The sequence below is a fragment of the Zalophus californianus genome, chromosome X (assembly GCF_009762305.2).
Source record: "Zalophus californianus isolate mZalCal1 chromosome X, mZalCal1.pri.v2, whole genome shotgun sequence".
Taxonomy (NCBI): domain Eukaryota; kingdom Metazoa; phylum Chordata; class Mammalia; order Carnivora; family Otariidae; genus Zalophus; species Zalophus californianus.
This window is the reverse complement of record NC_045612.1, coordinates 128442856-128470368: the sequence shown is the minus strand read 5'-3', so window position 1 is coordinate 128470368 and position 27513 is coordinate 128442856. Positions and strand designations below refer to the sequence as shown.

General features: G+C 54.5%; 2 protein-coding genes across 4 annotated transcripts; one reads left to right on the top strand and one right to left on the bottom strand.

Annotated features, from left to right (window-relative positions):
• Positions 1-421: 421 nt before the first annotated feature.
• On the top strand, positions 422-24369 carry IL3RA (interleukin 3 receptor subunit alpha). 3 transcript variants are annotated; one of them, XM_027609486.2, is made up of 12 exons: positions 422-738; positions 3806-3903; positions 8348-8466; positions 11456-11576; positions 12065-12197; positions 12282-12457; positions 15997-16112; positions 17939-17965; positions 19359-19470; positions 21055-21160; positions 22309-22390; positions 22695-22769. In XM_027609486.2, exons 2-12 carry the CDS (start codon positions 3840-3842, stop codon positions 22767-22769), a joined length of 1131 nt encoding a protein of 376 aa, XP_027465287.1. In that variant the 5' UTR covers positions 422-738; positions 3806-3839. The 3 variants fall into 3 exon arrangements, with proteins under 3 accessions (XP_027465287.1, XP_027465290.1, XP_027465288.1); XM_027609487.2 differs by having other exon boundaries at positions 424-738; positions 12291-12457; positions 22695-24369; XM_027609489.2 differs by lacking the exon at positions 17939-17965 and having other exon boundaries at positions 22695-24369.
• Positions 24370-24507: 138 nt separating this feature from the next.
• Positions 24508-27513, bottom strand: SLC25A6 (solute carrier family 25 member 6). The gene is made up of 4 exons (XM_027609054.2): positions 27281-27513; positions 26191-26677; positions 25658-25798; positions 24508-25087 (listed from the first exon to the last, which is right to left on the bottom strand). Exons 1-4 carry the CDS (start codon positions 27389-27391, stop codon positions 24930-24932), a joined length of 897 nt encoding a protein of 298 aa, XP_027464855.1. The 5' UTR covers positions 27392-27513; the 3' UTR covers positions 24508-24929.

Sequence of the window (27513 nt, the reverse complement as noted above, 5' to 3'; positions counted from 1 at the left end):
TCTCACAGGCGTGAGCGGGGTGGAGACTAGGGGTCAGCCCCGTCCCTGAGTGGGGTCCGTCCAGCAGGGGCTGAGCACAGGACCGTTGTTGCTGGAAATAAAGCTGGGGGCCGCTTGCCACCTGAAGGGCTGCATTTGACCCTGGGCGGCGTCCTCACCGGGGACCCAGGGTCCTAACCAGGGACTGTCTTCGGGGGCGTGGACGGGAGAGCGTTTCCCAGGGACCTGGTGGGAAGACGGCGCAGGAACCCTCCACCCAGCCACTGGTGTGTGCGGAATATAGTCCCCAATGCCAGGAAGTTGCCCAAAGCCGGCCCTGGACGGTGAGCAGTAATTAGGATTGTAACAAAGAGGAACACGCAAGCAGAAATGAGAACAGGAAAGTAACAGTTTTGAAAGAAAGGGGACTCATTCCAGGGAAACTTCGCAGTGGCTGACCCGGGCTTCAAGGGAACAGACACACACAGACACGGGGACGGTGTTCTCGACCCAGTCACCCACCTCCTCTCCACCACCCCCCGCCCACCCCGAGCCCCATTGGGTCCGGGTTTTAGGGGTGGGGCCCCTGGTCGTGACCATAAAAACGCAGAGAAGGGAGAGCCAGCTTTGGTTTCTCTTTAGGGGACACTTCTCCAGCACATTTGGGAGGACCCACAGAGAGGAGTCTGGGGTCTGGATTCCGCCCCCCCCTCCCCAGGCCGGCTGTCTTTCCCACGCGGGACCTTCTCCGCCACCCAGGTAAGACCCCTGACCCCCGGGAGGGACGAGGGGCATTGGGATGGGGCTCGTGCCAGCCACAGTGCATCTCCCTTGGGCACAGCACCCGGGATCCGAAGGGTTTACCGCATCCAAGGATGCAGGAGACGGCGCGCGTATCCGCCCGGGACAGGGGTGACGGCCATGCCTGCATGCTGACCGGCTGGGCGTGCTGAGCCGCACACGGGAGAGAATGGAGATGCAGCTCCAGCACGCCGTCCCATTCCGTGACGTGGTTCTTGGAACAGCGTAAGCGCACGCATGAGGCCGCAGTGCTGTGTGGTCCACAGGAGCTCGGGTACGAGGTGGGCACGGCGGCTCACTCCTGACGTCCGGCGCAGCCTGCCGGGGAGCTGCTGGGGCTGGGGGCTCAGATCGATCAGGAAGCACAAATCCGCTGCAGGTGCATTATGCACAACGGCCCACATGTGCACAAAACATGCTCCATCCACGCAGGGGAACGGGACTCAGCCCCGAGAAGGAACGGAGGTCTGACACCTGCCGCCCGGCGGACGGAGCTCCAGGACACGATGCGCCGCGAGAGAAGCAGACGCACGAGGCCCCTTCGTGCGTGATCCCATTGACTGAAAACTGTGCACAACGGGGAAATGCATGGACAGAAAGTGCGTCAGTGGCTGCCCGGCGCTGGGCAGGGGACGGGGACTGAGAGCTCATGCCCACGGGCTTTCTTTTAGCTGCATGGAATGTTCTGGAGCCAGAGAGAGGTGGAGAAGGCACCAGATGCCCCCTGAGTTACATTTTTTTAAAGATTTTATTTGTTTCATAGAAGAGAGAAGACAGAGAGAGCGAGCACGAGCGGGTGGGGGGCAGAGGGAGAAGCAGGCTTCCCACTGAGCAGGGAGCCCCAACTCAGGACTGGACCCCAGGACCCTGAGATCATGACCTAAGCTGAGGGCAGACGCCTCACCGACTGAGCCACCCAGGTGCCCCTGAGTTGCGTTCTAAAAGGCTGACCTTTATGGGATGTGCATTTCACCTCCATAAAAAATTAATTAATAGATACATTTTTAGGGGCGCCTGGGTGGCTCAGTGGTAAAGCGCCTCCCTTCCGCTCAGGTCATGGTCCCGGGGTCCTGGGACCGAGCCCCGCATCGGGCTCCCTGCTCCGCGGGAAGCCTGCTTCTCCCTCTCCCACTCCCCCCTGCTTGTGTTCCCGCTCTCGCTGTGTCTCTCTCTGTCAAATAAATAAAATCTTTTTGAAAAAATAGGTATATTTTTTTCAAACATAGATGCCTGCATGTCACCCCAGGACTCCCCCTGAGTGGGTCCCGTGAGGAGCAAGGTCTTATAGGTGATGATGCCAGACGGGGACACCGAGGACCTTGTTTGGGGCAGCCCTTGCCCCGCTCTAGGACGCATACCCCTGGCCTCTCCTCTGGGCTGGCCATGGGCTCCATCCGAATGGGGGTTCCAGAGCCCCGGACATGCGTGTCCACATCGGCACCCACCCTGTCCGACCATCTGCAGCCTCATGCCAGCTGTCTTCAGTAACTAACGACAAGGCCCGGGCCACTCTGTTTAAAACTCCGAGCTTTTCCCCATCGTGGATTTCCTGCACCGAACTTTGATGCATATGGTTTATGGTGAATATGGGCTGGGGGGCCCCCCGGGAAACTTGGAGCCTCATGCCTCGCTGTCTGCATGCTCATCCCGTATTACAAATCGACTACAAAACACCTGTTCCTGGGCGCCTCCCACCTCCCTCCCTCTCCTGGGGAAGGGGTCTCTCAGGCGTGCTCCCCGGTTTGGCAAGAAGCACTTTCACTATCAGATCGTGCAAGAGTTCACATTTGCTGGAAATCATTGTCCGCCCTGTTGTCAAGACGGGAAATCTTGCAGCCCCAAGGCTGAGCTCAGGGGAGCAGATGAGACCCCCAGAGGGGTCCATGTTGGGTCCTGTGATGGGGGCTGTGAATGCCTGGGACAAGACCAGGGAAGTCTGAGGCCCCAGCTCGTTGATCCTGGCTAAGATTTTCCAGATGGGTTGGTGTGTACGCAGCACATTTTGTGGGCAATTCTGAGGGGCACAGAGGGCTGGCCCCAGGCCACTAATGGTGTTTGCCAACGATAATATTGTGGGGAGGAATGGGGGCCCATCAGGAGACCCTGTTGCTGACGGTCCCAGTGGGGGCAGGAGGCTGGCCACCCAGGCGAGGGTCCCGGAGAGCCAGCCTGAGGAGGGGTGCTTCCCGGGGACCCTGGGAAGGTCCTGGCCAGGGCGTTGGGACCATGCAGGGTTCAGTTACCGTAACTCTGCCCATTCAGGAAATTAGATCTGTGTTGACTTCACATTTTTAATGACACTTCCTTCCAGGGCTTTGTCATGGCAGTGTTTCCCGGTACCACGCGTTGAGTGTGCTTTCCTGGTTTCTGCATGAGGCTGGAGCCAAGAGCATGCTCAGACCTCAGGGTACAAGTCTTTAAAGGCAGGCTGACATACACACAGGGATGCCCACACACACACACACACACACACACACACACACACACACACACGACAGGCATAGGTGCACACATGCACACCCAGACACACGCATGTATGCACACACATGTGCGCACACATATACATGCACACACACATGCACACGGTAGTGGTACGCTACGTGTACATAAATGCAAGCACATGCACGTGGGTGTGTGCGAATACACACACATGGACGTGGGTGTTCATGAATGCCCACACACGGGTGTACACGAATACAGGCACCTGCACATGGGTGTACGCAAATGCACACAAATGGACATGGGTATATGCAAAAGCACACACATGTACACATGCGTACACGAATGTGCACATGGATGTATGTGAACACACACGTGGACATGGGTATACACGTATGCACACACATGCACACATGCGTACATGAATGTGAGCACATGCACATGGGTGTATGCGAATGCACACACGCCCACACACATGCACATACCCAGAGCCTTCCCGCCCGGAAGGAGCTCCAGGCTCGTGAGCAGTAGCTTCCCTAAGTTCACCCTCCCCTGTCCCGCACTCTGACTGTGCCTTCTCTTCCAGCACACGACCTCCCTGCCGTGGGAGCCACATCGCTATGGCCTTGGTGTGGCTCATGGTGTTTCTGACGTCTGTCTCCGGTCTGCTGCAAATGGAGGAAGGTAGGACGAAAACTCAACTGTGGTCTGTGGGTGTGTCAGGTGTTTTGGTGTTCAGTTAAACTCCATGTCAAGATCATTATAGATCCACTGGCAGCTGTAAGAGCTGATGCAGAGACTGCCCATGTGCCCCTCACCCCAATCCCGCCAATGGGATCACCTTGCAATGCTGTCACGGTACAGTCTCATAGCCAGGATACCGACTGTGATAGGGTCGAGGTGCTGAGCGTTTCAATGTAGCTCGAATGCAAAGATGCATCACCTACCTTGGTCCTGAGTCATTATTCCAGTGCGAAATTGGGTTTCACCTGTGTCTCCCCTTCCTGGGTAGGGTCACGGGAAAGGCTTTGGTTATGGGCTGACCTGTGTCCCCACCAAGCTCCTCCCTGGAAGCCCTCACCCTCAGAACCTATACCTGTGACTGTGTTTGGAGATGGAGTCTTTCCAGACGGAATTAAGCGGAGATAAGGCCATCAGGGTGCGGTCCTAATGCAACAGGACTGGTGTCCTTATAAGAAGGGAACGTGTAGCCACAGACGTGCGCCCGAGGAGAAGGCCACGTGTGGCAAAGTACCGTCTCCTTGCCTTCCATGTGGCTCATACGATATTGCATCATGATGATGGGGAATAATGAGATCATTCAATGAAGGATAATGAGATTCCATAGTAACCAGAAGTAGTGAGATGAGAAGATGCTGATTACAATCCCCGAGCCATCTGTGCCCACTTCTGACTGTCACTGTCTGGTCAGACTCAGGGGACAGGGGCGGCCGATGGGCATGCAGCAGGGAATGTCCCAGGGAGCCAGTTGGAAGCCAGTGAAGCCCGGTACAGAGCACAGAGCATTGACTTAGCCTGGGTGTGGGCCCTGAGTGTGCCCAAGGCCACGAGGAAGACGGGGCTGCTAATGTCTCTGAAGGTTCGCGCCGACCTGCCGGAATGTCCGCATGGAACCCAGTCGCTGTCAGGAATTTTCCGAGTAAGCGGCGGACCTGAGACAGAGGCCATCTGCATGTTTTCCACGCCGGGTTCCCATGGCACACAGACGTGGGCCGAGCCCGGGGCCCCAGGCATGATAGGTTCTCCAGCAGTCTGGGATCTTATCCACCTGGTGGTTACATCAGTCCGGAAGATGTCAGCTGCAGTGACAGCCACAAGATTTCATAACCCCTTAGACGTTTATTCCTTCCTCAAATAGGGGTGGAATTCAGATGTTTTGTGGGGGACGGAGAGGAAGGGATTGTTCTTCTGAAGGCTGCTATTTGAGTCTGCGTGGGCGGCCAGAGTAAAATACCATAGCCTAGGGGGCTTAATTTATGTCTCCCAGCTCTGGAGACCAGAAGTCTGAGATCCAGGCAGGGCGGGGCTGCTGAGATCCAGGTGGGGCAGGACCACTGAGATCCAGGCGGGGCAGGACCACTGAGATCCAGGCGGGGCAGGACCACTGAGATCCAGGCGGGGCAGGACCGTGCTCCCTCCCAAGACTCCAGGGAAGGGTCCTCCCTGCCTCTTCCAGCTTCTGGGGCTCGAGGCGTCCCTGGGCTTGTGACCGCATCCCTCCCATCTCTGCCTCCGTCTTCATGTGGCTTCTCCTCCGCATCTGTTCGTGTCCAAATGTTCCCTCTTAATAAGGACACCGGTCACATTGTGTTAGGTTCCTCAGTATTCAAGAATGACCCCATCTTAATGAATTAACACCTGCAATGACCCCATTTCCAAATAAGGTCCCATCGTGAGGTCCTGCAAGTTGGGACTCCAGCATGAATTTTGAGGGGACACAGTGCGACTCAGAACAGGTCGTTTTGTCCCAGTTATTTACTCCAAGATCCAGGGTCCTTCACCATCTCCAGGAGCATTTATGGGTGAGAACTGGAAGTACCGTGATGTCTCCTGTAGAATTTTGTGGACTAGAACCCAGTCACATGGCCACACCCCATGCCCAAGGGGCTGGGAGATGTGGGATGTCTGGGAAGGGAAGGGGCTCCCCCTACTTCTCAGCCCGACACCCCCAGGTCTGAGCATTATCTTTGATTTGCCTGTCTTGTCCTGGGGCACAGTCCGCTGCCGCCTTTGCGGTCACTTCAGGCCTGAGGGTACTCTAGGATCGCTGACCACAGGTAGGAAGTGAGCTGCTTTCTAGGAATCAAAGGCTGAAGGAGGCAGCTGATGCAATAAAATTTTCACATTTTCCCTCCCAAGCTGGAAGCCCCCTAAAGCTTCACCGCTGGCCAAATTGCATTAAGAGGGCCGTTGGTACAGTACTAGGTGGATTAAAAGTGTTAAACCAGATGCCTTGCCTTGTTCTGGTCTTAAGGAGACGTGGTTAATCTTTCACCATTGAGTCTGAATTAGCTCAAAGATTTTCATAGATTTATCAGGGTAAGGAAGATTTGTTCCATTCTTAGTTTGCTGAGATTTCTTGTTTTGTTTTTTTTTTTTTAAAGATTTTTTATTTATTTATTTACTGAGAGAGAGAGAGAATGGTAGAGAGAGCATGAGAGGGAAGAAGGTCAGAGGGAGAAGCAGACTCCCCACCAAGCAGGGAGCCCGATGCGGGACTCGATCCCGGGACTCCAGGATCATGACCTGAGCCGAAGGCAGTTGCTTAACCAACTGAGCCACCCAGGCACCCAGTTTGCTGAGATTTCTTAATCCCAAATGGTTGTTAAGTTGGGTCAGTTTTTTTTTTTTTTTTTTCTGCTTCTATGGAGAAGATCCTTAGTCTCTGGTTAATGGGGATGAATTATATTGATGGCTAAAGAAACCTTGCATTCCCAGAGTAAATCTCTTGGGTCATAAGGTGTTACCAGGTTTATGTATTCCTGGTTTTTTTTACTAATATTTTCTGAATGGATTTTGTGTCTATGTTTATAAAGGGCGTTGGTCTCGAGTTTACTTTTAATATCTTTGATTTTGATATTGGGATAATGCTGGCCTCCTAAAATGAATCAGAAAATATTTCCCGTCGCCCCCACCCTTTCTTTTTTGAACTTTTGAGCACATGATACTTTTTCTTCCTTAAATATCTGATAATTTATATACATTTATGTTATTTATAAAAATAAACTAAAATGATAAAATATACTAACATTAATATTTACTACTTCATCCTTCGTATCTGTTTTAATGATATTTAATGTGTTGGCAGGACTGAGTGCAAATTTTGAAGCATAAGATTCGCTCTCTTTTTTTTTTTAAAGATTTTATTTATTTATGTGACATAGAGACACAGCAAGAGAGGGAACACAAGCAGGGGGAGTGGGAGAGGGAGAAGCAGTCTTCCTGCGGAGCAGGGACCCCGATGAGGACCCTGAGATCATGACCTGAGCCGAAGGCAGACGCTTAACGACTGAGCCACCCAGGCGCCCCTGAAGCATAAGACTCTCTTAAAAGGGTGTTATACACAACTGATAAATTATTGAACACTACATCTGAAACTAATGACGTACTATATGTTGGTTAATTGAATTTAAATTAAAAAAGAATCTATCAAGAATTACATTTTCAACTTAAAAGAAATTTCTCCAAATGAATTTTTTTATTATTGTGAAGGAATAAATTGTCCTTATATGTTAGAAGAAAATAATGGCAGAAACCAAAGTGTTGATATGGTTTGGTCTTGCTTATGAAACTAAGGCTGTTGATCTTGATAACTAATCACGATACTTACAGTTTATAAACTCTGTGAACGTTTATGAAAGTCATATCCTGTAAGTCCTTGAAAGGAGCCACAGATAAAATCTCACCAAGTATTTGTTGTAGCCTTACAGACTTATTGGCAAAACATGACTCAGTAGCGCCTTGGACATGGGCAAGCAAGACTTTGATGAGAGACGTTGAGCTCTGTGGTCTGCCACTAGAGACCCCCTTTCCCAGGGACCCTGTGGCAGGAATGCGTGAGCTTTGATTCCATTTCAAAACATAACCAGATGTATGTACTCACGGAGTTTTTCCAGCAATATCAGAATTGTTCCAACAGCCCATGAACTGTGGAAGGTCATGAATATCATTCTAAGGACCATGCCTTATATTTTCAAAGTAGAACAAAAAAAAAAAAAAAAAAGGAAATGCATCTTTGATGGCCATTGGCAACCACTAGTCCCAGAATCGTTGACCTTGAGAGATGTATGTAAGCCAGAATTTGTTCTCGGTTCTCAGGGAAAGTAACATGGTCACAAAAGGTACATTTAACATAAATGGGGATGGCAGAAAGTGACCGGCTTCACCCAACTTTTGGGGTTGTTTTCCTCCATCCCTGGGAGGGCAGGCTAATGAGAGGAATAAGGCGCTGTTGATTGATGGCCTCGGCCAGGTCCCAGCCATGCCTTGTCCATGTAGAATTCTGCTTCCCGAGGTTGTCGGTGAATTCGGTGGGAGGAAGTTCCATGGCGGTAAGGGTTCAAACATCCGCAGTATTTCTTCTAACTCTGACCTCTAAACATTTCAGATCCCAATGTACTGATTAAGAACCTAAGGATGGAGCCGGGAGAAAGGAGACTGACCTGGGACCTCCATGGAAATGTTTCTGAAATTATGTGTTTCATAAATTCAAAACTTATCACTAAGGTACTTCCCTGTACTTGGCACACTGGAGCTTCTGTGACTTTTGGGGACTTAAGAGCTACCAGAACCCCAGGGCCAAGTCCAGCCCAGACATCACAGAGGTGGGGGTTCTACTCTGGGCTTGGGTGTGGGATGTGGGGTCTATTCCCAGCACCACAGCTCAGGGTTTGCCACCTGGAGGATGTCCAAGATGGTGCCCCTGGAGAGCGTTGGTGAGAAAATGTGTTCAGGGATTGCGGGTAGAGAGCCAAACCCAGCTGAAAGTGAGCGCTCGCCTTCCCTCCATTTCCCGCCCCTCACCCAAACCTAGTACTGTGTCATCTTCCGCGGCTCAGGGGTCTTGAGAACTGGGACAGATCCTGTGGGTGGGCCATGGTGAGAATACAGTACTTTCACAGCTCATAGAGCCTCATGAGGAAGAGGCACCTGTCAACTTCCTTGAGAATGAATTTGCTGTCTTGAGATGATTCCTTATTTAATACAATATACGTCACAACCTGGGCCCCCAGAACAAATACCCTAGAGGAAGGGGCTCATACAACACATATTTATTCCTCCCACTCCTGGAGGCTGGGAGTCTGAGCTCCAGGTGGGCCTGAAGCTGGGAGTCTTGAGATCCAAGTTGGGGCTGAGGCTGGTTTTTCCCGAGACCTCTCTCCTGGGCGTGTAGACACACCATGTCCATTCTCTGTCCTCATGTGGTCATCCCTCTGGGCATGTCTGTGTCCTCATCCCCCACTTCTTACAAGGACCCCAGTCCCATGGGATCAGGGCCCACCCTACTGACCTCATTTTACCTTAATCCCCTCTTTAAAGACCCAATGTCCAAATACAACCTCTTTCTGAGGTCCTGGGGTGAGGGCTTCATCGTGAATTTTGGGGGACACAATCCAGTTCATGACAAGCCTCGGTGGGATTTCATTGGAGCTTGGCCAGTTGACTCTAAACTCTGGAACAACACAGGCTACAGAAGAACCAAGAAATGTTGATAAAGAACACTAGTGATCAGGAATTTGCCTTTCCATGATGTCTCCAAATGTGCTGAGAAGCTATGATTATCCAAAGTATCAGATTGACAGAATGCATGGATAGATTAAAGAAATGGAACAATCCGGAAGCAGAAGCATGCATTGGTGGCCGGTGGGGGTGGGGTGGATTTTAACTAAGACGATATTTCAAGTCGATATAGAAGCGATAGAGTGTTGTATGCATGAAGTCAGCACAATTTCCAAAATGCACTAAAAATACGTAGTGATTCCTACTTCACGAACGTCCATGCACGTAAATTGCATGTAGGAGAGATCTAGATATTTTTTTCTCGTACCGAAGATGTAGAAGGAATTGCTGAGGACTGTTTCAAGATACTGGACCCTGTCGTCATTCCCACATCTGCTGTTTGGTTTCTCCTAAATTGAATTATTTCTGTTTTTTAACGGGTCTTTGCGTTTTTGTCCAGTTTTCCCATGTATCTGTGCTACTGAACGTTACGCTCTTGGCCAAACTGGGTAAATATTGTGTTGAACCATTCGGTTTGGTGTGTTTGTCCTCAACGGAGACGGGTTCCCCTTCACAGTGGGGTGGAGTCTGTCCACTCCTGTTTCGTGATCTGCATACATGAAGACCTCCATCCTCGGGCTGCCAGAGAATGCTCAGAGGCAGCGCTGAGCACAGCTATGGGAGGTTTGGGAAAACACTCGTCTACCCCGCATTCTGCTGTTCTGACCTTCCTTTTAGAAGCCTTTATGGAACCCGAGTTCCTCAGACAAGAGACAGTGACTGTGTTTACGAACCTCACCTGAATTATCCAAGGAAGTTTTAGATCAGTGCCGAAAACTGCACAAAGGCGCACATTTTCCCAGAGCTTCAGATGCGTTGTGTTAATGTGTATTTAACAACTAGTCTGGTTGAATCTGTTACATATACGATTAACTAGATAGAGGTCTTCTTCATTTATTGATTACACTTTCCACCAACTGGGGGCGCTGGCTGGCTCATTTGGTAGAATGTGCGACTCTTGACGTCAGGCGGTCGTGAGTTTCAGCTCTACGTTGGGTGTAGAGATGACTTAAAAAGAAAGTCTTAAGAAAATAACCTTCTGCTTATTAATCCATTCGGAGCCTCACATCATTTTCTATTTATATTAACTTATTACACAATACAGGTATGAAGCTGGAATCCATCATGAGCTTGATAAGTATTTTCCTTTCATTTTTGTTCCATGTGACATTCGATTTTTATTTCCTCATTTTCCCAGCTTTTCCATGCCAATTTCTTTTATCATTTGATCCTTAGAAAAGGGTCGATTTATTCATAATGGAATTCCTTACATGGAATATTCATTTATTTATTATAAATGGAATTATTTTATAGAAATTTTTGTACAGTGTTAAACAATTAATAAACTTCACTTTTTTTCCAGAGCAGTGTGAGGTTCACAGGAAAATTGAGAGGAAGGTATAGAGCCCCCAACCCCCTGCCCCCCACAGGCACGGCCTCCCCGCTATAAGCCTCCCCACCAGATGGCACAGTCGTTACCACTGATGAACGTGCTTGGACACATCATCCTCACCCAGAGTGCACAGTTTATCGAAGGGTCACTCTTAGTGTGTGATTTGGTGACTTTCAACAAATGGAGAATGATACGTTTTTTGTTTTGTTTTGTTTTGTTTTGTTTGAACGATACGTTTTATACAGAACAATGTCACTGCCCTAAAAAAAAAAAAATCCTGTGCTCCTCACCTGTTCACATCTCCCTCCCTCTCCACCAACCAGTAATTTATAGACTGTCTCCGGTTTGTCGGCCGCCACAAAATAAATTGCTGGGGTTTTGATGAAGATTGCGGGGAATCTATGGAGCAAGTCCTGGAGACTTATGGTTTTGTTGGTGTTGTTATTGTTGTTGTTGTTGTTAAATCCGAATTTCATCAGCATGACACTACGTGTGTTCTTTCAACAATGAATAAATGGTTCTCTCTCTCTCTCTCTCTCTCAGGCCATCGACAACAACCGTTACTGCCAGTTCCACGTACTTCCCTTATGTGAAGTGAGAAACTTCACCATCTCCTTGACCAAAGGCCCACCATTCTTGATGGGGATTCAGTATCCTCTGCAAGGTGAGCGGAACGTGTTCCTCTTTGGGTTTTGTTTGCCTTCAGTCATTGGTTGGTCGTAGGAATACAAAAACCATGACTTTTAGCTTGGGTGGACCTGCAAGGAGTGGGGGGAGAAAAGAAAGAAAGCACACAGCCCTAGGGCATCACGTCTGCAGGAGTATTTCATTCATAGGACCTACCTGAGTTGATGAAGTGTGCAAATGCATCACAGATGAGTGGTTGGTGGTGGGGGGGGTGAGGATGGGCAGGAGGGAAGGGGGTGAGGTGAGAAAAGGACCATCTGGGGAGCCCTTGGGGGAAGAGACTGTCCTGCATCTTGAGCGTGTGGGTGTTGACATCTGGCTGGAGATACCACACAACCGTGTTTTCCCAGGGTTATCGTCACGGGAAACTGGGTCAAGCCTCCACAGCATAGCTCTGTGTTTGTCCCTGTAACTGTGTGTGTGAAAGGGGATTTGCCCTTCTTTTCACCTCCTTTGCAAGTGCAGAAGGAAACCCTGGGGCGGCCGCACAACGTCTGGACTGCTGGGTGCACGATGTGGACTTCCTGACGTGCAGCTGGGAGGTGGGCAGGGAGGCCCCCAGTGATGTCCAGTATCGCCTGTACTGGCAGGAGCTGAGGTAGGTGTGGCCATGGCACGGCTGGGCTCTCCCCGGGCACATGGGGCTGCTGGGTCATTACTGGGTGCTCCCTCCTTACCGAAGGACCCACAGGGAGCAGGAGTGTCCACATTACGAAATGGATGATCGGGGGAGACACGTCCGGTGTCGTTTCAATGATGTGTCCAGATTGCCGAAACAGCTCCAGATCCTGGTGAGAGGCACAAGCCACGGCGCCAGGATCCCCTGCTTGGACCGTTCTGTCGAATTATCAGAAATTGGTGAGTACGGGTCAAGGACACGGCTCTCAGGCTGTACCCTCGGCTCTGGGATGCTGGTGTCTGAGCTGAGGGGGCTGTAACAAAATAACCCCAAACGGCTGGCTGAAATGACACATGATTTCTCATGGTTCTGGCAGCTGGAAGCCCGACCTTAAGGGGCCCACAGATCTGGCTCCTGGTGAGGGTCCCTCTTCCTGGCTTGCACCTGGCAGCCTTCTCACGGTGACTTCACGTGGGGGATGAGGGAGAGAAAGGGAGCTCCGTTCTCTTTTGCTTATCCAGACCCGAGTCCCATCATGGGGGCCCCACCTTCATGATGTCAGGTAACCCTAATTACCTCCTGAAGGTTCACCTCTGAATGCCATCCCACTGGGGGCCAGGGCTTGTGCATTTGGGGATGACATGCGTTCAGCTCCTAGCGGTGGCTAGGAGCTCCTTGCACCTAAGGAAGTAACCCGCTTGCTTCTGGAACATTCCCATAACACAAGGGACACATGCCTCCAAGTCACAAGTCTTGGAGAGGGGTGAGAGTCGTGCCCACAGCACCTGTCACGGCCCTGCATTGATATGCCAATGGGTTTCTGGAACACAAACCCCATCGTAACAAAGCTATGTCCCCATCCATTTTCTTTAACTGGACCCCTCCCCAGATTGTGACAGCTTTCAGCCTCCGGGAGCCTGGGCCTGCCCTGGCGGGTCCACGTGGGGTAAGGAAGCACATGGCCGGCTACATGAACTGAGACGTGGTGCAGAGGGGAAAAAGGCAAGGCCTCTTGTTTGAAAAGCAGGGGGACTCTTCCTTTGTCTGTGGCCTCCTGCCTCTTGAGCTCCATGCCATGTTTTACTGGCACTGATTGGACACTGTTCCCTCAGACACGGGGCCCTCACTGGTACATCCAGACCGTGTCCGAGACCACCTGCAACTCAATGCACGCTCCCACCTGGACCACTGTGTCCTCACCCCAGCTCCCAGCAGGGGTGGGTGGAGACAGTGGTTAGTGCAGTGGGGTGGTGGGTGTCTGAGAGCCCCGTGGGGATGCACGGAGGGGTCAAATGGGAACTGGGGGCTCCGTGTCCCCAGTGCATGCTCCATTATTCCCCAGGAACACAAACTGAAAAATGCCTGTTGTCCCCTCAAAAGACCTGTCCACATCTTGGCAGCTGTGAATGCCACCTTATGTGGAAATAGGGTCTTTGCTCTTATTACAGGCAGGCCCTAATCCGGTATGGCGGTCCCTTACAAGAAAAGGAGGGGACACAGAGGCCAACCCAAAGACAGACAGGAAGGCTGTGGGAGGCTATGGGGGTGATGTGTCTGTACCCCGGGAACGCCAAGGATCCGCCAGGAGCCACCCCACGTGGGAAAGGGGCCTGGAACAGATTCTCCCTCTGAGCTTCCAGAAGGAACCAGCCCTGTGGACACTTGGGTTTCAGATTTCTGGTCTCCAGAACTGCGAGGACACATATTTCTATGGTTCAAGCCACCCGTTGGTGGTCTACCAGGCAGCCCTGGGAAATGAATACAATACCGTTACTAGCCATTTCAGCATGGCACCGGGAGAGCATGGACCCAAGCCTGGGGCCATGCGCAAGGACATCAGTCACACACAGCTCTGTGCTGCGATGGGCCAGGTTCAGGCTTGCAGGGGTGGCTGCTGAAGAGGGTCCCGGATGTTGCCAGTTGACACCAAGAGAATAGGGCCGTGGTGCTTTATTATTTCCCAGTTGGTACCTTAATAAATGATCCCAAACCGTGAGGCTTAAAGCACAGGAATTTATCCCCCAGCCCTGGAGATCCAGGTGGGGCAGGGCCGCTGAGATCCAGGCGGGGCAGGGCCTCTGAGATCCAGGCGGGGCAGGGCTGTGCTCCCTCCTGAGGCTCCAGGGGAGGGTCCTTCCTGCCTCTTCCAGCTCCTGCGGCTCCAGGCGTCCCTGGGCTGGTGGCCGTGTCCCTCCCGTCTCTGCCTCCGTCCTCAAGTGGCTTCTCCTCTGTGTCCGTGTCTCTTCTTCTGTCTCTTACAAGGACACCTGTCATTGGATTTAGGGCCACCGTGATCTAGGAGGACATCATCTCAAGATCCTTCCCTTATTATACCTGCAAAGACCCTGTTTTTAAACAAGATCCCATTCACAGGTTTTAGCGATTTGACATGGATGTACCATTTGGGGGTGGCCATTCCCCTCCCTGTAGAGCTCTGTAGAAAGTGACTCACGTCTCACCCTGTGCCTGGCCCTTCCTCCCACAAGGAGCCATAGGTGTACAAGGGGACCCTGCCTGTGCGTGTTATATTGTGACCAGAGTCTTTCAGCCCGCAGGCAGGCAGGATGTGAGCACTCTGCCCAAAGTCGGAGGGGCTGGTGGGTAACCCTGCTCCCTCGCCTGGGCTGGGCGGCTCCTAGCAGGTGGGTTCTGGGCCGTCTTCAGGGTTGTTCCCCAGCAGGACTGACTGACCTGGCCTTCGGGGTGCGCCTGCCTTCCTGGCCGCACTCTCCTGGCCCTGCCAATGGGCACGCCCTCCCAAGCAGGCCTCGCGCCCTGTCTCCTGCTTCTGAGGGGGCAAGGCCTTTGGTGGGGTGGGGGTGGGGGTGGGGGTGGGCGTGTCCCACAGCAAGGTGGCCCCAGATGGGCAGGGCCTGGTTGGCTGCGGGGAGGAGGGAGGGGAGTTGGTTTTGAGGCTACTTTGTGGATGGATTCTGTGCATGCTGCTGCGGTAGAAGCAGGACTGAGGGAGCCTGGGGGCAGGGTGATGTCATAAATGGGGGAGGGGAGGGGGAGGGGGGCGAGGGCCCGCAGAGAGGAAGAGCAGGTGGGGTGTGGGGGCGGGGGGAGGAGACTCGGAGCTGGGGACTGCCCTGTAGTGAGCTTTCAGCCGGGGGTCCAGGTGGAAGGCCACTGCAGGCAGCTGAGGACCCAGGGCTGGGCTCCCAGTGGCGGTCAGACCTGGGCTGTAGTTTCAGACGCGGTCACGTCGGAAGCTTGGCGAAACCACGAAGTCAGGGGAGGCTGAAGGCCCGGAAGGAGGGCAGAGGGCAGAGCCCCCGAACGGGGCCGGCCAGGTGGGTCTCGGCACCCAGGAGGCGGGGCAGGACGTCTGGGGACGACCTGGTTACAGCAGGCAGGGCCTGGAGAACGTGAAGAGGACAGACGTTTCTGGGAGTACAGCTGGCCGGCCAAGGGCTTTGGAAATGGGACGCACCCCGAGCAGGGTGGGGAGCGGGCCAGGCCGCCGGACCTGGGGACGTCCAAGGCACAGACCTAAAGAGTGCTTTCCAGAAGGGTCCCAGGGTGGCTGGGGGTCTCTCCCAGGCTCTGAGCAGCTAGGCCTAAGGCTAATCCGAGTGGATAGATATCTCAACGTATTTTGTCATGCATCTGTATAGATATTTTGCCCATTCTTTAACCTTGGAATGACTTTTTCCTCTCCTCCCCAGGAGGATGAAGCCTGTTTTCGAAGTATCTTCTGGGAGCGGAGGGGGGGAATGTTGATTTGGTTTACTCATTCAAGTCTCTTTGTTTTTTTTTCTTCCTCCTGTCCTAGAGAGATTAAGTCCACCCAACATCACTGCGATGTGTAACAAATCATATTCGATGATGGAATGGAAAGCGTCAAGCCACGTCAATCTCAGATTTGAGTATCAACTTCAAATACAAAAGGTAAATGCTTGTCCTAGCTGGCAATTCTAGATTCTCTAGAATCCGTACCCCAAAGCTCTGGGGGCAGATAAAACATACACACAAAAAAATATGAATCAAAAAAAAGTTTTTAGTCTTTTAAAAATAAACACAAATAAAAATAAAGTAAAAAAATAAATAAAAATAAAACGTAAACTTTAAATAAAAAAATAAAAACATAAACCCTACATAAAAGTGAAGAATGTTAAGACAAAAAAAAAACTGAAAAAAATTAAAGATCATGTAAGCTTTTGTATGTGTGAAAATCATCAAGAGAAAATATACAAACCCTAAAAAAAAAAAATTTAGCTTTAACAAAAGAAACAATGTTGGCTATTCAAAATACAGAGGTGAAATTGAAAATGCAGGTCACAGATGGAAGAAACCAGGTGCGTATTTGTCTGTCCAAGGACTCATGTTTGGGGGGCATGAGAAAGGCTTCCAAGTCAATACCAAGAAGACAAAGAACCGCATTAAAAAAAAGGGGGGGGGGCAAGAAGTTGAAACAACCACTTCCCCAAAGATGTATTCTTGCCCCATAAACACATGAAAAGGTGCCACAGAAACACAAACCGCAGGGAGAGGCCACTCTCCCCACACCTCAGATTGGCTAAAACGACAAAGTCTGGCCAAACCAAGGGTGGGTGGGGCTGTCACCCAGTTGATTACAACACTTGCTTGTCACAAACTGGTGACCACTTAAAATGATATACGTGGCTTCTTCTTCTCTGAGATGTGTCCCTTGTGGATGAACATTCTCCGTATGGTAAGAGCCAGGATAAAGTCATATCCTTTTAAGAAAAAAATGGCACAGGCACTTTGGAAAGAGGCTTTGGTAGTATCTCGTGGAGGCAGCCATTCCCGTGCGGGGTCTGGCTCCGAGGGTCATGAAAACGTAAGCCCACCAAAGTGAGGACCTGCGTGTTCATAGCAGCTGAGTTTGGGAACAACCCAAGAGAAGAGGCGAACAAAATATATCTGCTCTGTGGAGTCCGCACCCCCAGGGAAGGTCAGCCAGACTCGAGGTCCACCCTAGAGGGTCCCATTTATATACAGAAGCATAGAACATGCAGAATGACCTATAGTGAGGGACACACGTGTGCTCTGGGTGTGTGCAGGGAGGAAGGCACGACAGAGGGGCACAGGGAAATTTGGGGATGACGGGGTCGTTCCTCACCTGGAACGCTGAGGTGGTTTTATGTGCACAACATTTCTCAAAGCGCACCAAATCCTATGCTTTCAATGTGTGGTTTGCTCAAGCAAATTGTGCCTGAATAAAGTTATCTTAAAAAATGATCAAGTATGGGGGCGCCAGGCCGGCTTAGTTGGTGGAGCGTGCGACTCTGGATCTCGCGGTCGTGAGTTTGAGCCCCACGTTGGGTGTAGAGACTATGGATAAATAAACTTAAAAAAATTATAAGTCTCTAAGTTAAAAGAAAATGACAGAATGTTTTGAGCTAATTAGTATTTCATACTCAGTTATTAAATGTATTATGTTTCTTCTTTGTGTATTTATTTATTATTTATATTCAACTAGTGATTATACCTAATGTTTCTGTAAACCTAAAACTGCTTAGAAGGATAAAGGTTATTAATTCCATTAAAAAAAAAAAAGACCAGGTACTTTTTAGTTAATCCCTCCTTTATACTCATATTTATATATGATATTTATATATGATATGGATCAATTAGACTCAGTCCCTGATTATTCTGTACTCGGTTTCTGTATAAACCTAAAAGGGCTCAAACAAGGGCCTTCGTCAGGGGACAGCATCAGACAGCCACCAATTTCCACTCCTGTTTTGTAGGGCAGCGATCCCGCCTACACAGAGAAGGTGAGTGTCCCCCACCGTCCCTGAACTGGGCATCACAAATGTGTTTTTCTTACTGTCCAGCTACTCCGCGGTGCCCGACTCTGTGTGGGGGCCCCGCTCACCATCTGGCAATCTCCAGGAGTCTGTGCTGAGTGGAAACAGCTCGGAGATGAAGCTCTGTCCTCACGTGGCTTCTCCTCTGTGTCTGTCTCCACTTCTGTCCCTTGTTAGGGTACTTGTCATTGGACGTAGAGCTTCATTGATCCGGGATGAGGTCATCCCGAGATCCTTCACGTAAGCACATCTGCAAAGAAGGTCCCGACTACAGCCTCCGGGGGGAGGGGACATATCTTTCTTGGGGAACGGGGTGGGGAGGTCCCCATTCATAAGTTGGCAGGGCACAACACCTACTCATGGCACCATAATCTTGGCCTCGTTGAGGGTGTCCCTGGGTTCTTTACCTCCCCGTGATGACAGAGAACATTTTTGTTTGGACACCAAGAGCCTGGGCTGAGAAAGGTAGGGGGCTCCGGGCCCCTCTGAAGTGCAGGCATCGTCCCTGATCGAGGCCGGTCGGGTCTGCTCTCTTGGAGGGCCTGTGTTAGCTCCCCCGGTGGGGGGACACCTACCATAACTCGTGTCGCAGACTGGGGGTTTTAAAACACAGCTCTATTCTCTCCAGGTCAGGGAGACCAGACGTCCGAGATCCAGATGGGGCAGGACCTCGTTCCCTCCGGAGGCTCTAGGCTTTTCTCCCAGCTTCTGGGGCTCCTTGGCATGATGGGAGACCATCATGCACACGGTCTTCCCCCGGTGTGTGTGTGTGAGTGTGTGTGTGTGTGTGAGTGTGTGTGAGTGTGTGAGAGTGTGTGAGTGTGTGAGTGTGAGTGTGTGTGAGTGTGTGTGAGAGTGTGTGTGAGTGTGTGAGTCTGTGTGTGTGTGAGAGTGTGTGTGAGTGTGTGTGAGTGAGTGTGTGTGAGTGTGAGAGTGTGTGTGAGTGTGTGTGAGTGTGTGAGTGTGTGTGAGTGTGTGAGAGTGTGTGTGAGTGTGTGTGAGTGTGTGTGAGTGTGTGTGTGTCTGTGTGTGTGTGAGTGTGTGTGAGTGAGTGAGTGTGTGAGTGTGAGAGTGTGTGTGTGTGTGTGTGTGTGTGTGTGTGTGTGTCTGTTGCCAAATTCCCCCTTTCCGTAACCACACCAGTGGTAATGGATTACAGCACCCCCTACACAAGCGGCCCTCTCCTTAACTGATTGCATCTCCTCCAACGCTGTTTCCAAAGGAGGGCAGCTTCGGAGGCGCTACGGGGTGAGAACGTTCACGCACGAGTTCAGGGGAGGACCCACTCCACCCGCGACAGGGCCCCGTTGTCTCCCTGCCAACCGGGAATAGCCGTTCCTTCTTTCCTTTTCAACCTCAGCTCCAGGAAAACTTCTTCCAGATTCACAATCCCGGGAACTACATGGCGAGACTAAAGGTGAAAGGTTTCTTCCGCAACACGTGGAGCGAGTGGAGTGCCCCCCAATACTTTGGTGAGTGGGGCGCCCTTTCACCTCTCCCTCATGTGCGCCGGATGCTGGGGGGGGGGTGGGCACCAGTCCTGGTCAAGGAAGCACAGACCCCTCGCACGCTCAGACGGGCTCTTCATCCCTGCTCTTGGATGCTCCGCCGCCAAAGGAGCCAGAATCGAGCTCCACGCGCTTCTGTGTCCCCAAAGACGGCTCTGAAGACAACAGCTGACCCTGCGCCTTGTGCTCACCCCATGCGGGGGCAGAGAGGGGGAGGAACAAGACCCCCAGTTAGAGCCCCCATGGCTTGCTGTCAGCAGGCACACGACTTCCTCTTTTATCCAACATGGTCCCTGGCATGGCTCTTGGGCCTGATTATAGAAGGATTTCCCCCAAATTAAGAGCTGCCTTTTCTCCTTGACCTGTTCTGAAACCAGACCCTCCTCCTGGGCTCCCCCAAGAACGTCCTGTTTCAGAGGTGGCACATAGGAAACCTTGGTCATGGGGCTACTGCAATAAATAACCACACCTTGTTGGGGAGGGGGCTTAAAAGCACAGGAATCCATCCTCCTCTAGCTCTGGAGACCAGAGTCTCAGATCCAGGCGGGGCAGGACCGCTGAGATCCAGGCGGGGCAGGGCCCTGCTCCCTATGGAGATTCCAGGGGAGGGTCCTCCCTTCCTCTTCCAGCTTCTGGGGCTCAGGTGCCCCTGGGCTTGTGTCACCGTCCCTCCCATCTCTGCCTCCGTCCTCACGTGGCTTCTCTGTGTCTCTCTGTGTCCAAATTTCCTCCCTTTATAAGGACACTCGTCATTGGATTAGGGCCCATCCTATTGACTGGGACCTCACGTTTACTTGATTCCATCTGCAAAGACCCTCTGCTGTGGGCTCAAATGTGTCCCTCCAAATTCACCTGTTGAAGTCCTCAGCCCCAGGACCTCAGGATGAGACTGTATTTGGAGGTGGGGTCTTTAAAGAGGTGGTTAAGGTAACAGGAGGTCAGTAGTGTGGGCTCTGATCCCATAGCACTGAGGTCCTCATAGGCAGAGGGGATGAGGACACAGACACGCGCACAAGGACGACCCCGTGAGGACACGGGGAAAACACAGGGTCCACACGCCCAGGAGAGAGGTCTTAGGAGGAGCCCGCCTCGGCCCCGCCTGGGTCTCGGACTCCCGGCCTCTAGGACAGTGAAACCACAGGTATCTGCTGTTTCAGCCACCCTGTCTGTGGGACCTGGTTGTGGCAGCCCCAGACAACTCACAACTCCCCCACAGGGCCCCTCTGTCCCAGAGGGGAGCCTGAGGTCTTTGCAGATCGGTGCGTCAGGGGCTCCCCCTCCCGGCCAGGCTGCAGGGGAATGCTCGCGGTCTAGGACCGGGGCTCGGCTGCAAGAGGTGTGGCATTTGGGAGGTGCCCCAGCGGCTTGCGGTGGGGGCCTCGGCGTGGCGGCGCTGTGGCCGGCCCCCTGTGCAGGGGGCCACTGCCCCCTCCTGGACGCGCCCGAGTGCCTGCTCCCTGTCGGGGCGCCCCTGGGGAAGGCTTCGGGGCTGGGTGCCAGCACCAGCCCTGGGACCTGCTGACGTGCCCCGTCCACCCTCTCTCATAGTGTGCGACCTCGGGGAGGACTCACAGTGGCCCAACTGGCTGTTGACCACGCTGGTCTTGCTGGGAACACTGCTGGTCCCGGGACTCGCGGTCGTGCTGTGTGGAAGGTGAGCGCACCGCCCCCTACGACCTTGCTGGCCTCCCCGCGGGGCGCGGCGCCCCGTCCCACCCCTCCTGCCACCGCGTGCGGGTCGTACCTGCAGGACCGCGACACCCCCAGGGAGCAGCCTGCTGCCTCAAGCGTCCCCGGGGTCCTTCTGAGACATGACTCTGTTCTGGTCCCTCCCGCCCCTGGAAATCCAGAAGCTGGGGGCCGGCCCAGCACCCTCAGGACCCTCCCTCCTCAGACCCTTAGCTCGAGGGCCGGGTCTGCAGCCAGGCTCACCTGCGTGTCCCCATGCGTCCCCGCTCTTCGGCCTCGCACCCCGGCCCAGATTCCCCATCCCCGACCCCCTTCAGGGGGTGAGTCTGGGAGCCGCCTTCCTCGTCCCCCTCCTCCATCTCCGCAGCAGGCAGAGGGCCAGAGCTGGGGTCATCCTGACCTTTCCCACCGGATAGCAACTCCTGCCCCTGGGGCGCCTCCCAAATGCCAAATTGCAGAGCCCTGCCAGGTCCTGTCCCACGGGCGGGCGGGCCTCGGGGTCTGTCCCTGGGGGCTCTGGCCTCTGTCTGGCTGCACCCACGCCCCTCCCAGCCGCTTCAGGCAGAGCCGCCCAGCCCAGGGGCTCGGGCGTTGGGCGTGGATGGGCCTCCTGCTCAGGTAGGGGCCACTGGTCTGTGTGCAAGCCATGGGGAGTGGCAGGGTCCGCCCAGGCCAGCAGCCTGGGGCCGGGGGGTCTGTGGCAGGGGCTGGGGTGGGGTGCACGGGCCCCAGCGGCAGATCAGCACTCGGCCCCTGTGGACCAGGATTGCTCCTGGCTGTAGGACCTGGTGCTGGAGGCAGGCGGTAGAGACCAGCCCCCCACCCACCCCCACCCTGGGACTAGCGTCCTAACTCCAACCCAGCATCCGGGGGCCCCCGAGTTCTGTTTTCAGAGCCTGTGTCTCTGGCATCCAGTGCCCCCGAGTTCTGGATTCGGAGCCTGCGGCTCGGTCTGGCGTCCAGAGACCCCCGAGTTCTGGATTCGGAGCCTGTGGCTCTCCCTGGCATCCGGTGCCCCCCCGCCGAGTTCTGGGTTCGGAGCCTGCGGCTGTCTGGCGTCCAGAGACCCCCGAGTTCTGGATTCTGAGCCTGTGTCTCTCTCTGTCCTCCAAGGTACTCAGTGTTGCAGAAGCTCTTCCCTCCTATCCCTCACATGAAAGACCCCATCACTGACAACCTTGAGGGCAGCAAGTTGGTACGTCAGGGCTTCTGCTGGCGGTGCGGTGGGTGGGTCTGGGATGGGGTGGCCACAGCCCCTCCTGGGGAGCAGGATGCTTGTGTGTTGGTCCTGGCGGGAGGCAGGGGGAGGCTGCCCGGTGACGGTCACGTGAGATGGACGCTCGCCCCGAGGCGCTCCTGCAGGCAGACAAGGCCTGGAGCCCTGGTGACCCAAGTGCCCAGGGCCGGTCAGCCTCCTGCGGTTTTTCCGGGTCGGGGTGGTACCCTCGCTTGCAAGTCTGCAGCTCTACGGCTCAGCCTGACTTCCTTGTCCCCTGCAGGTGGCCTGGGAGGCCAGCAGAGCAAGCAGGGAGGACTGCCCGGTGGCGGAGGTGCAGGTCTTGGGGGAGACATGACACGCGAACTCAGACCTCCTCAGCACACGGCCAGGTGCCCGCACAGCCTGGCTGCCGTTGGACCAACGGACGACTGTATAGGGGGGGAGGGACACCCCAGGGCACACTCCGCGGAGCCGCCACGAGCAAGTTGTGTCAGGCTCATTTTGTAAATAAACGCCGTTTCCACCCAGTCCCTGGACTCCAGGGGTGGGAGACAGCCCGCCATGGTGGGCCCCCTGGGCCCCTCTCTCGGGTCTCCTGAAATGGGCCCCACCCAGATTGCCGCTAACAAGTCGGCGGGACTGGTTGGTCCGAGTGCCTGCAGTGGCCACGCCTGGTTCTGACTGGTCTTCTTGCCGCGTTCAGTGTAAGCACCTGACACGGAGGGGCCGCCACACCCCCCCCTCCCCCCGAGAAGGGGAGAGCAGCACCTGGGACGCTCGGGGGGCCTGGCTGTCCGCCAACACCGTCCCCCGCAGCGTGGCCTGACTTGCACTGCCCACAGCGTGGACGCCTGACACGGAGCCACGTTCGACAGCCCGCTGTAAACCCGTGGACACCGCCTGCCTCACAGGAGCCTGGGTCTCCCAGGGGCAGGGCTCCCTGGACACACACCCCCCCTCGGCATTTACTGAGGGACCGCTTCCCCTTTGGAACGTTTCCTGTAGGGCGGTAAGCGAGCACCCTAACACTGCCGAACCAGCCGTGCCAGAAAGCACCCCAGCGTCATCGCAAAAATACTATTGAGACCACCAGCACCCGTGGGTATTTGGGGACCTGACAGCTAAGTAAGAAGGGCTTGGCTGCATAAATGGGACCGTTCAGCTAGCTGAGATGAACAGAGGGTGAAAACAGGTCTCCAAATCCAGTGGTTAACATGGCTCCAGGCAGGAGGCAACGTCCACCAGAACACCAGGGCTCACTCAAGTGGGTCAGAAGCTGAGGTTCCCAACGAGGCTCCTCTGTGGAGCTGGGCAGGGTAAACATGGGCATTAAGGGCACACAGTCCCATCCTGACCCCTTTTAAACTGCCTCACGACCCTGGGCAAAGTTCAAACTTCATCTCTAACTGGACACCCCCCCCACCCCGGTTGTGGCAAAAACAAGCATTTGCACCCACCAGTCTTGAAGAGGAAACTGGCCTTCCACATCCCGGATGCGCCGGCCCTGGAGAGGTTCCAGAACCCTCAGTTGGGGTCTTTCTAGCCCAGGTCCCCCCAAAGCAATGCCAGGATCCAACATTCAGCCTGGAGGAGACTTTCCTCCTGCAGTGAATGTTGCCGTTTGTGCAGAATTGGCTCCGTAAGAGGATGTGGACCTGTCCCAGGGTCTGGGGCCTGCCTGCATGGATTCTTGCCTGAGTAGCCAGGGCTGACATGGGTCACAGGATGTGGCTACTTGTAGCCACTTCTGGGCTGGCTTTTCTCAGCAGGAAAACTAACTTGAATGGGGGACTTAAGAGGCCCCAGCAGCTCATGGAAGGTTAAGGAAGGTCTGTCTCCTCAAAGATCCCTGGAGCAGGGAGGCTCAGATGCCCCCAGGCTCCCTCACATTGGTCTACCACCCAAGGGGGGGGGGGTCCTCCCTGAGCTATGCAGGCCTGTGATGTGCCTTTCAGTTTCCATCCCCTCCCTGCTGGGGTGCTATCCCATTCCGCAAAGCTGCTGGACGACCCAACAAAAGGCAGAACGTGGCCCCAAACGTGTCTCTCACCCCAACGCCACAAGACCGCTTAGTTGAAAACAAACCACCAGAGTCTCTGTGTCCCATTTTTTATGGTTTTGCAGCAGAATGCCTGACATGACACATAATTGTAAATATTCGGTTGTGCAAAAGAGAATAGTGCTTAAGTACAAATGGAAACAATTTTTTTTTTTTTAAATAAATACTTAAACACGACTCGGGTCCCACAAGCACCCGGACTCGAAGGTCTGTGCGGCGGAGCTGCCAGCCTGTGGACCCACGAAGACCTCCTGATTCCCCTCCCCCCCCATAATCAATACACGGAATCTGGTGCCAATGGCTGATCACAATGAGCCCCCTTTGGAACCTTCCCCAGCCCTCTACACGTGATCTGGCTGGGACAAGGACCCTGGAATTTCTCGAAGATCAATGGTCCGTAACAGTTACAAGTATTCTACAGGATTGCCTGGGTCCCCACGTCTGGAGGAGGAAGGTCTAGATGACTTTCTTCAACTCGTCATACAGGACCAGCACAAACGCGCCCCCCATGCCCCTCAGGACGTTGGACCACGCGCCCTTGAAGAAGGCTTTGCCCCCTTCGTCTTTGAAGATCTTCCGCCAGCAGTCGATCGTCCCCTTGTACATGATGTCCGCTGCAAGAGACAGAGACGAGAGCTCACTGGGATGTTGTTCCGGGAAGGGGCACAGAGGGAACCGCGGAAGACACGTTACAGACACCGAATCGGAGGCTGCTCTCGGAACGAACTGGATTTCTGATCACAGGGACAAATGAGGGTCTGCGCACCAATGGCCCAGGTTTATGGCCCTTGTCCAGCCCAAGATTGTGGGCAGGGAGGTGGACAGGGATGATCATTCCAGAAACTCGAGCTGCCAGCCACCGTGGAGCCCCATCTCCAGCCCTGGGGTCAATACAAGGGCTCTAGCCACTCTGAGAAACAAGAGCAAAGGAAAGGCAGGCACCCAGCAGGGCTGTGTAGGTCTGGAGCTGCCTGTAGAATTACTGTCATTGACCAGGCCCCCCGCCCCCCGCACCTGTGAAGGCAGCCCACAAAACCTTGCCCCTAAGCTCCCTGGGAAGCACCTGTGTGCTAGCTTACGCCTCCCGAGGGCTGAGGCCAAAGGGCCATTCGTTCAAGGAGCTCTCGCATTTTCTCATCTCCCAAGAACGAGCCACTGTCACCAGGACTGAGACAAGAAGATACCTCCTTTGCGCCCTGACTGCATCATCATCCGCCGCCGCACGGTGTCGAAGGGGTAAGAGACCACGCCCGCCACAGCCGTCACCGTCTGGGCGATCATCCAGCTCACCACGATGTGGGTGTTCTTGGGGTCTGGGAGCATGCCTGCGGGGTCACCAGCCAGTGTTAGATCCTGGCGCTGCACACACAACAGTCCAAGACCGGTACTACCCACCCTGGCTCCACAGGGAGCTCCCAGTACCAGGTAACACTGGTATCACGACGGATTCTGCTACAGGGCCTGCTGGGGGCGGTGGGAAGGTGGAGGAACCACCCGCAGGTCCAGGACAGTCCCAGAGCCCCAGACTTAGTGCCTGGGAGCAGCTTCTCTGTATGGCAGGGATCAGACAAGCCCTGAGAAGCACACACACCACACGTGAGGCTGTTCTGTTGCAGACACCCCAGCCCTCGACGCTAGCACGCCTAGGCTTGCTTTTGGGGTGTCAACAGTGCACCCTGAAATTCATGTTAAAGCCCCAACACAAGGACACACTGACCTTTGGCTGTGTCGTAGACGCCAAAGTATGCCGCCCGGTAGATGATGATGCCCTGCACCGAAACGTTGAAACCCTGGTACAGGCCCCGTATGCCGTCGGACTTGGTGATCTTCACCAGACAGTCTCCCAGGCCCTTGAACTCCCGCTCGGTGCCGGACTTGCCCACGTCCGCGGCCAGACGGGTTCTGGCGAAATCCAGGGGGTAGACGAAGCAGAGCGAGGTGGCTCCGGCGGCCCCACCCGAGGCCAGGTTGCCGGCAAAATACCTCCAGAATTGCGTGTGCTTGTCCACGCCCCCCAGGAAGATCTGCTTATACTTATCCTTGAAGGCGAAGTTGAGCGCTTGCGTGGGGAAGTAGCGGATGACGTTGGCCAGGTTGCCCCTCCAGAAGGACAGCACGCCCTGCTCTTTGGGGATGCGCACGATGCAGTCCACGATGCCCTTGTATTGCTTGTCGGCGGCGATCTGCTTGCTGGCGTGCTGCACCTGCAGGACGGACGGACAGGCTCGCAAGAGGGCGTCCACCCGGTACCCGCAGCCGTCCCTAGGGAACTACTCCGTGCATCTGAGCGCGCTGGCTGGTCGGGAGAGAGCTCACAGCCCGGGAAACCCGTTTACCGAGCTCGTAAACGGCGCCGCCGCAACAATGTCGCTACCGGAACGCTTTGCAACAATGTTGCCACCGGCGCGCTCCCTCGGGTTTGCAGCCGCGCAAACCCGTTCAGAGCGAGGACAAGACCCGGCGAGCGACCAAGGCGGCAGCAGCGGGGCTCCCGCAGTCCGTTCGCCCCCGGTGGTGGGGTTGGGGGGCTCCGGTCCCGGGAGCACGCGCGAAGGACCCCTTCCGGCCCCACCCGCGCGTGCGCGCCCGAGGCCCCACCCCCGCGCATGCGGCAGCCCCCACGTGACGCGCGGCCGGCCCCGGAACCCGGCGGCGCGCGGACAAAGCGGCGCGTCCTCCCACTTCCGGCGCCCGCGCGCCTGGCCGGTCCCGGTGCACGCGGCCGGCCCGCCCTGCTCTCACCGACCCTCCTGCAGCCCCGGCAGCCCGGCCCCGGGCCCCCCGAGCGCGCGCGGCCCGCCCCGCACCTGCAGCAGCAGCTTGACCCGCTCGATCGGGGCCACGGCCGTCTTGGAGATGGCGGCCGCGATGCCTCCGGCTAGGAAGTCCTTGGCGAAGGAGATGGCCTGCTCCGTCATGGTGGCGGCGCAGCGGGCGGACAGCGGAGTGCAGGCGCGGAGAGCCGGAGTGTGGGCGCCGCTGGCTCAGCGCTGCCGCCGCCGGGACCGAAAAGACGGGGCGGCCAGCGCGCAGCCGCTAA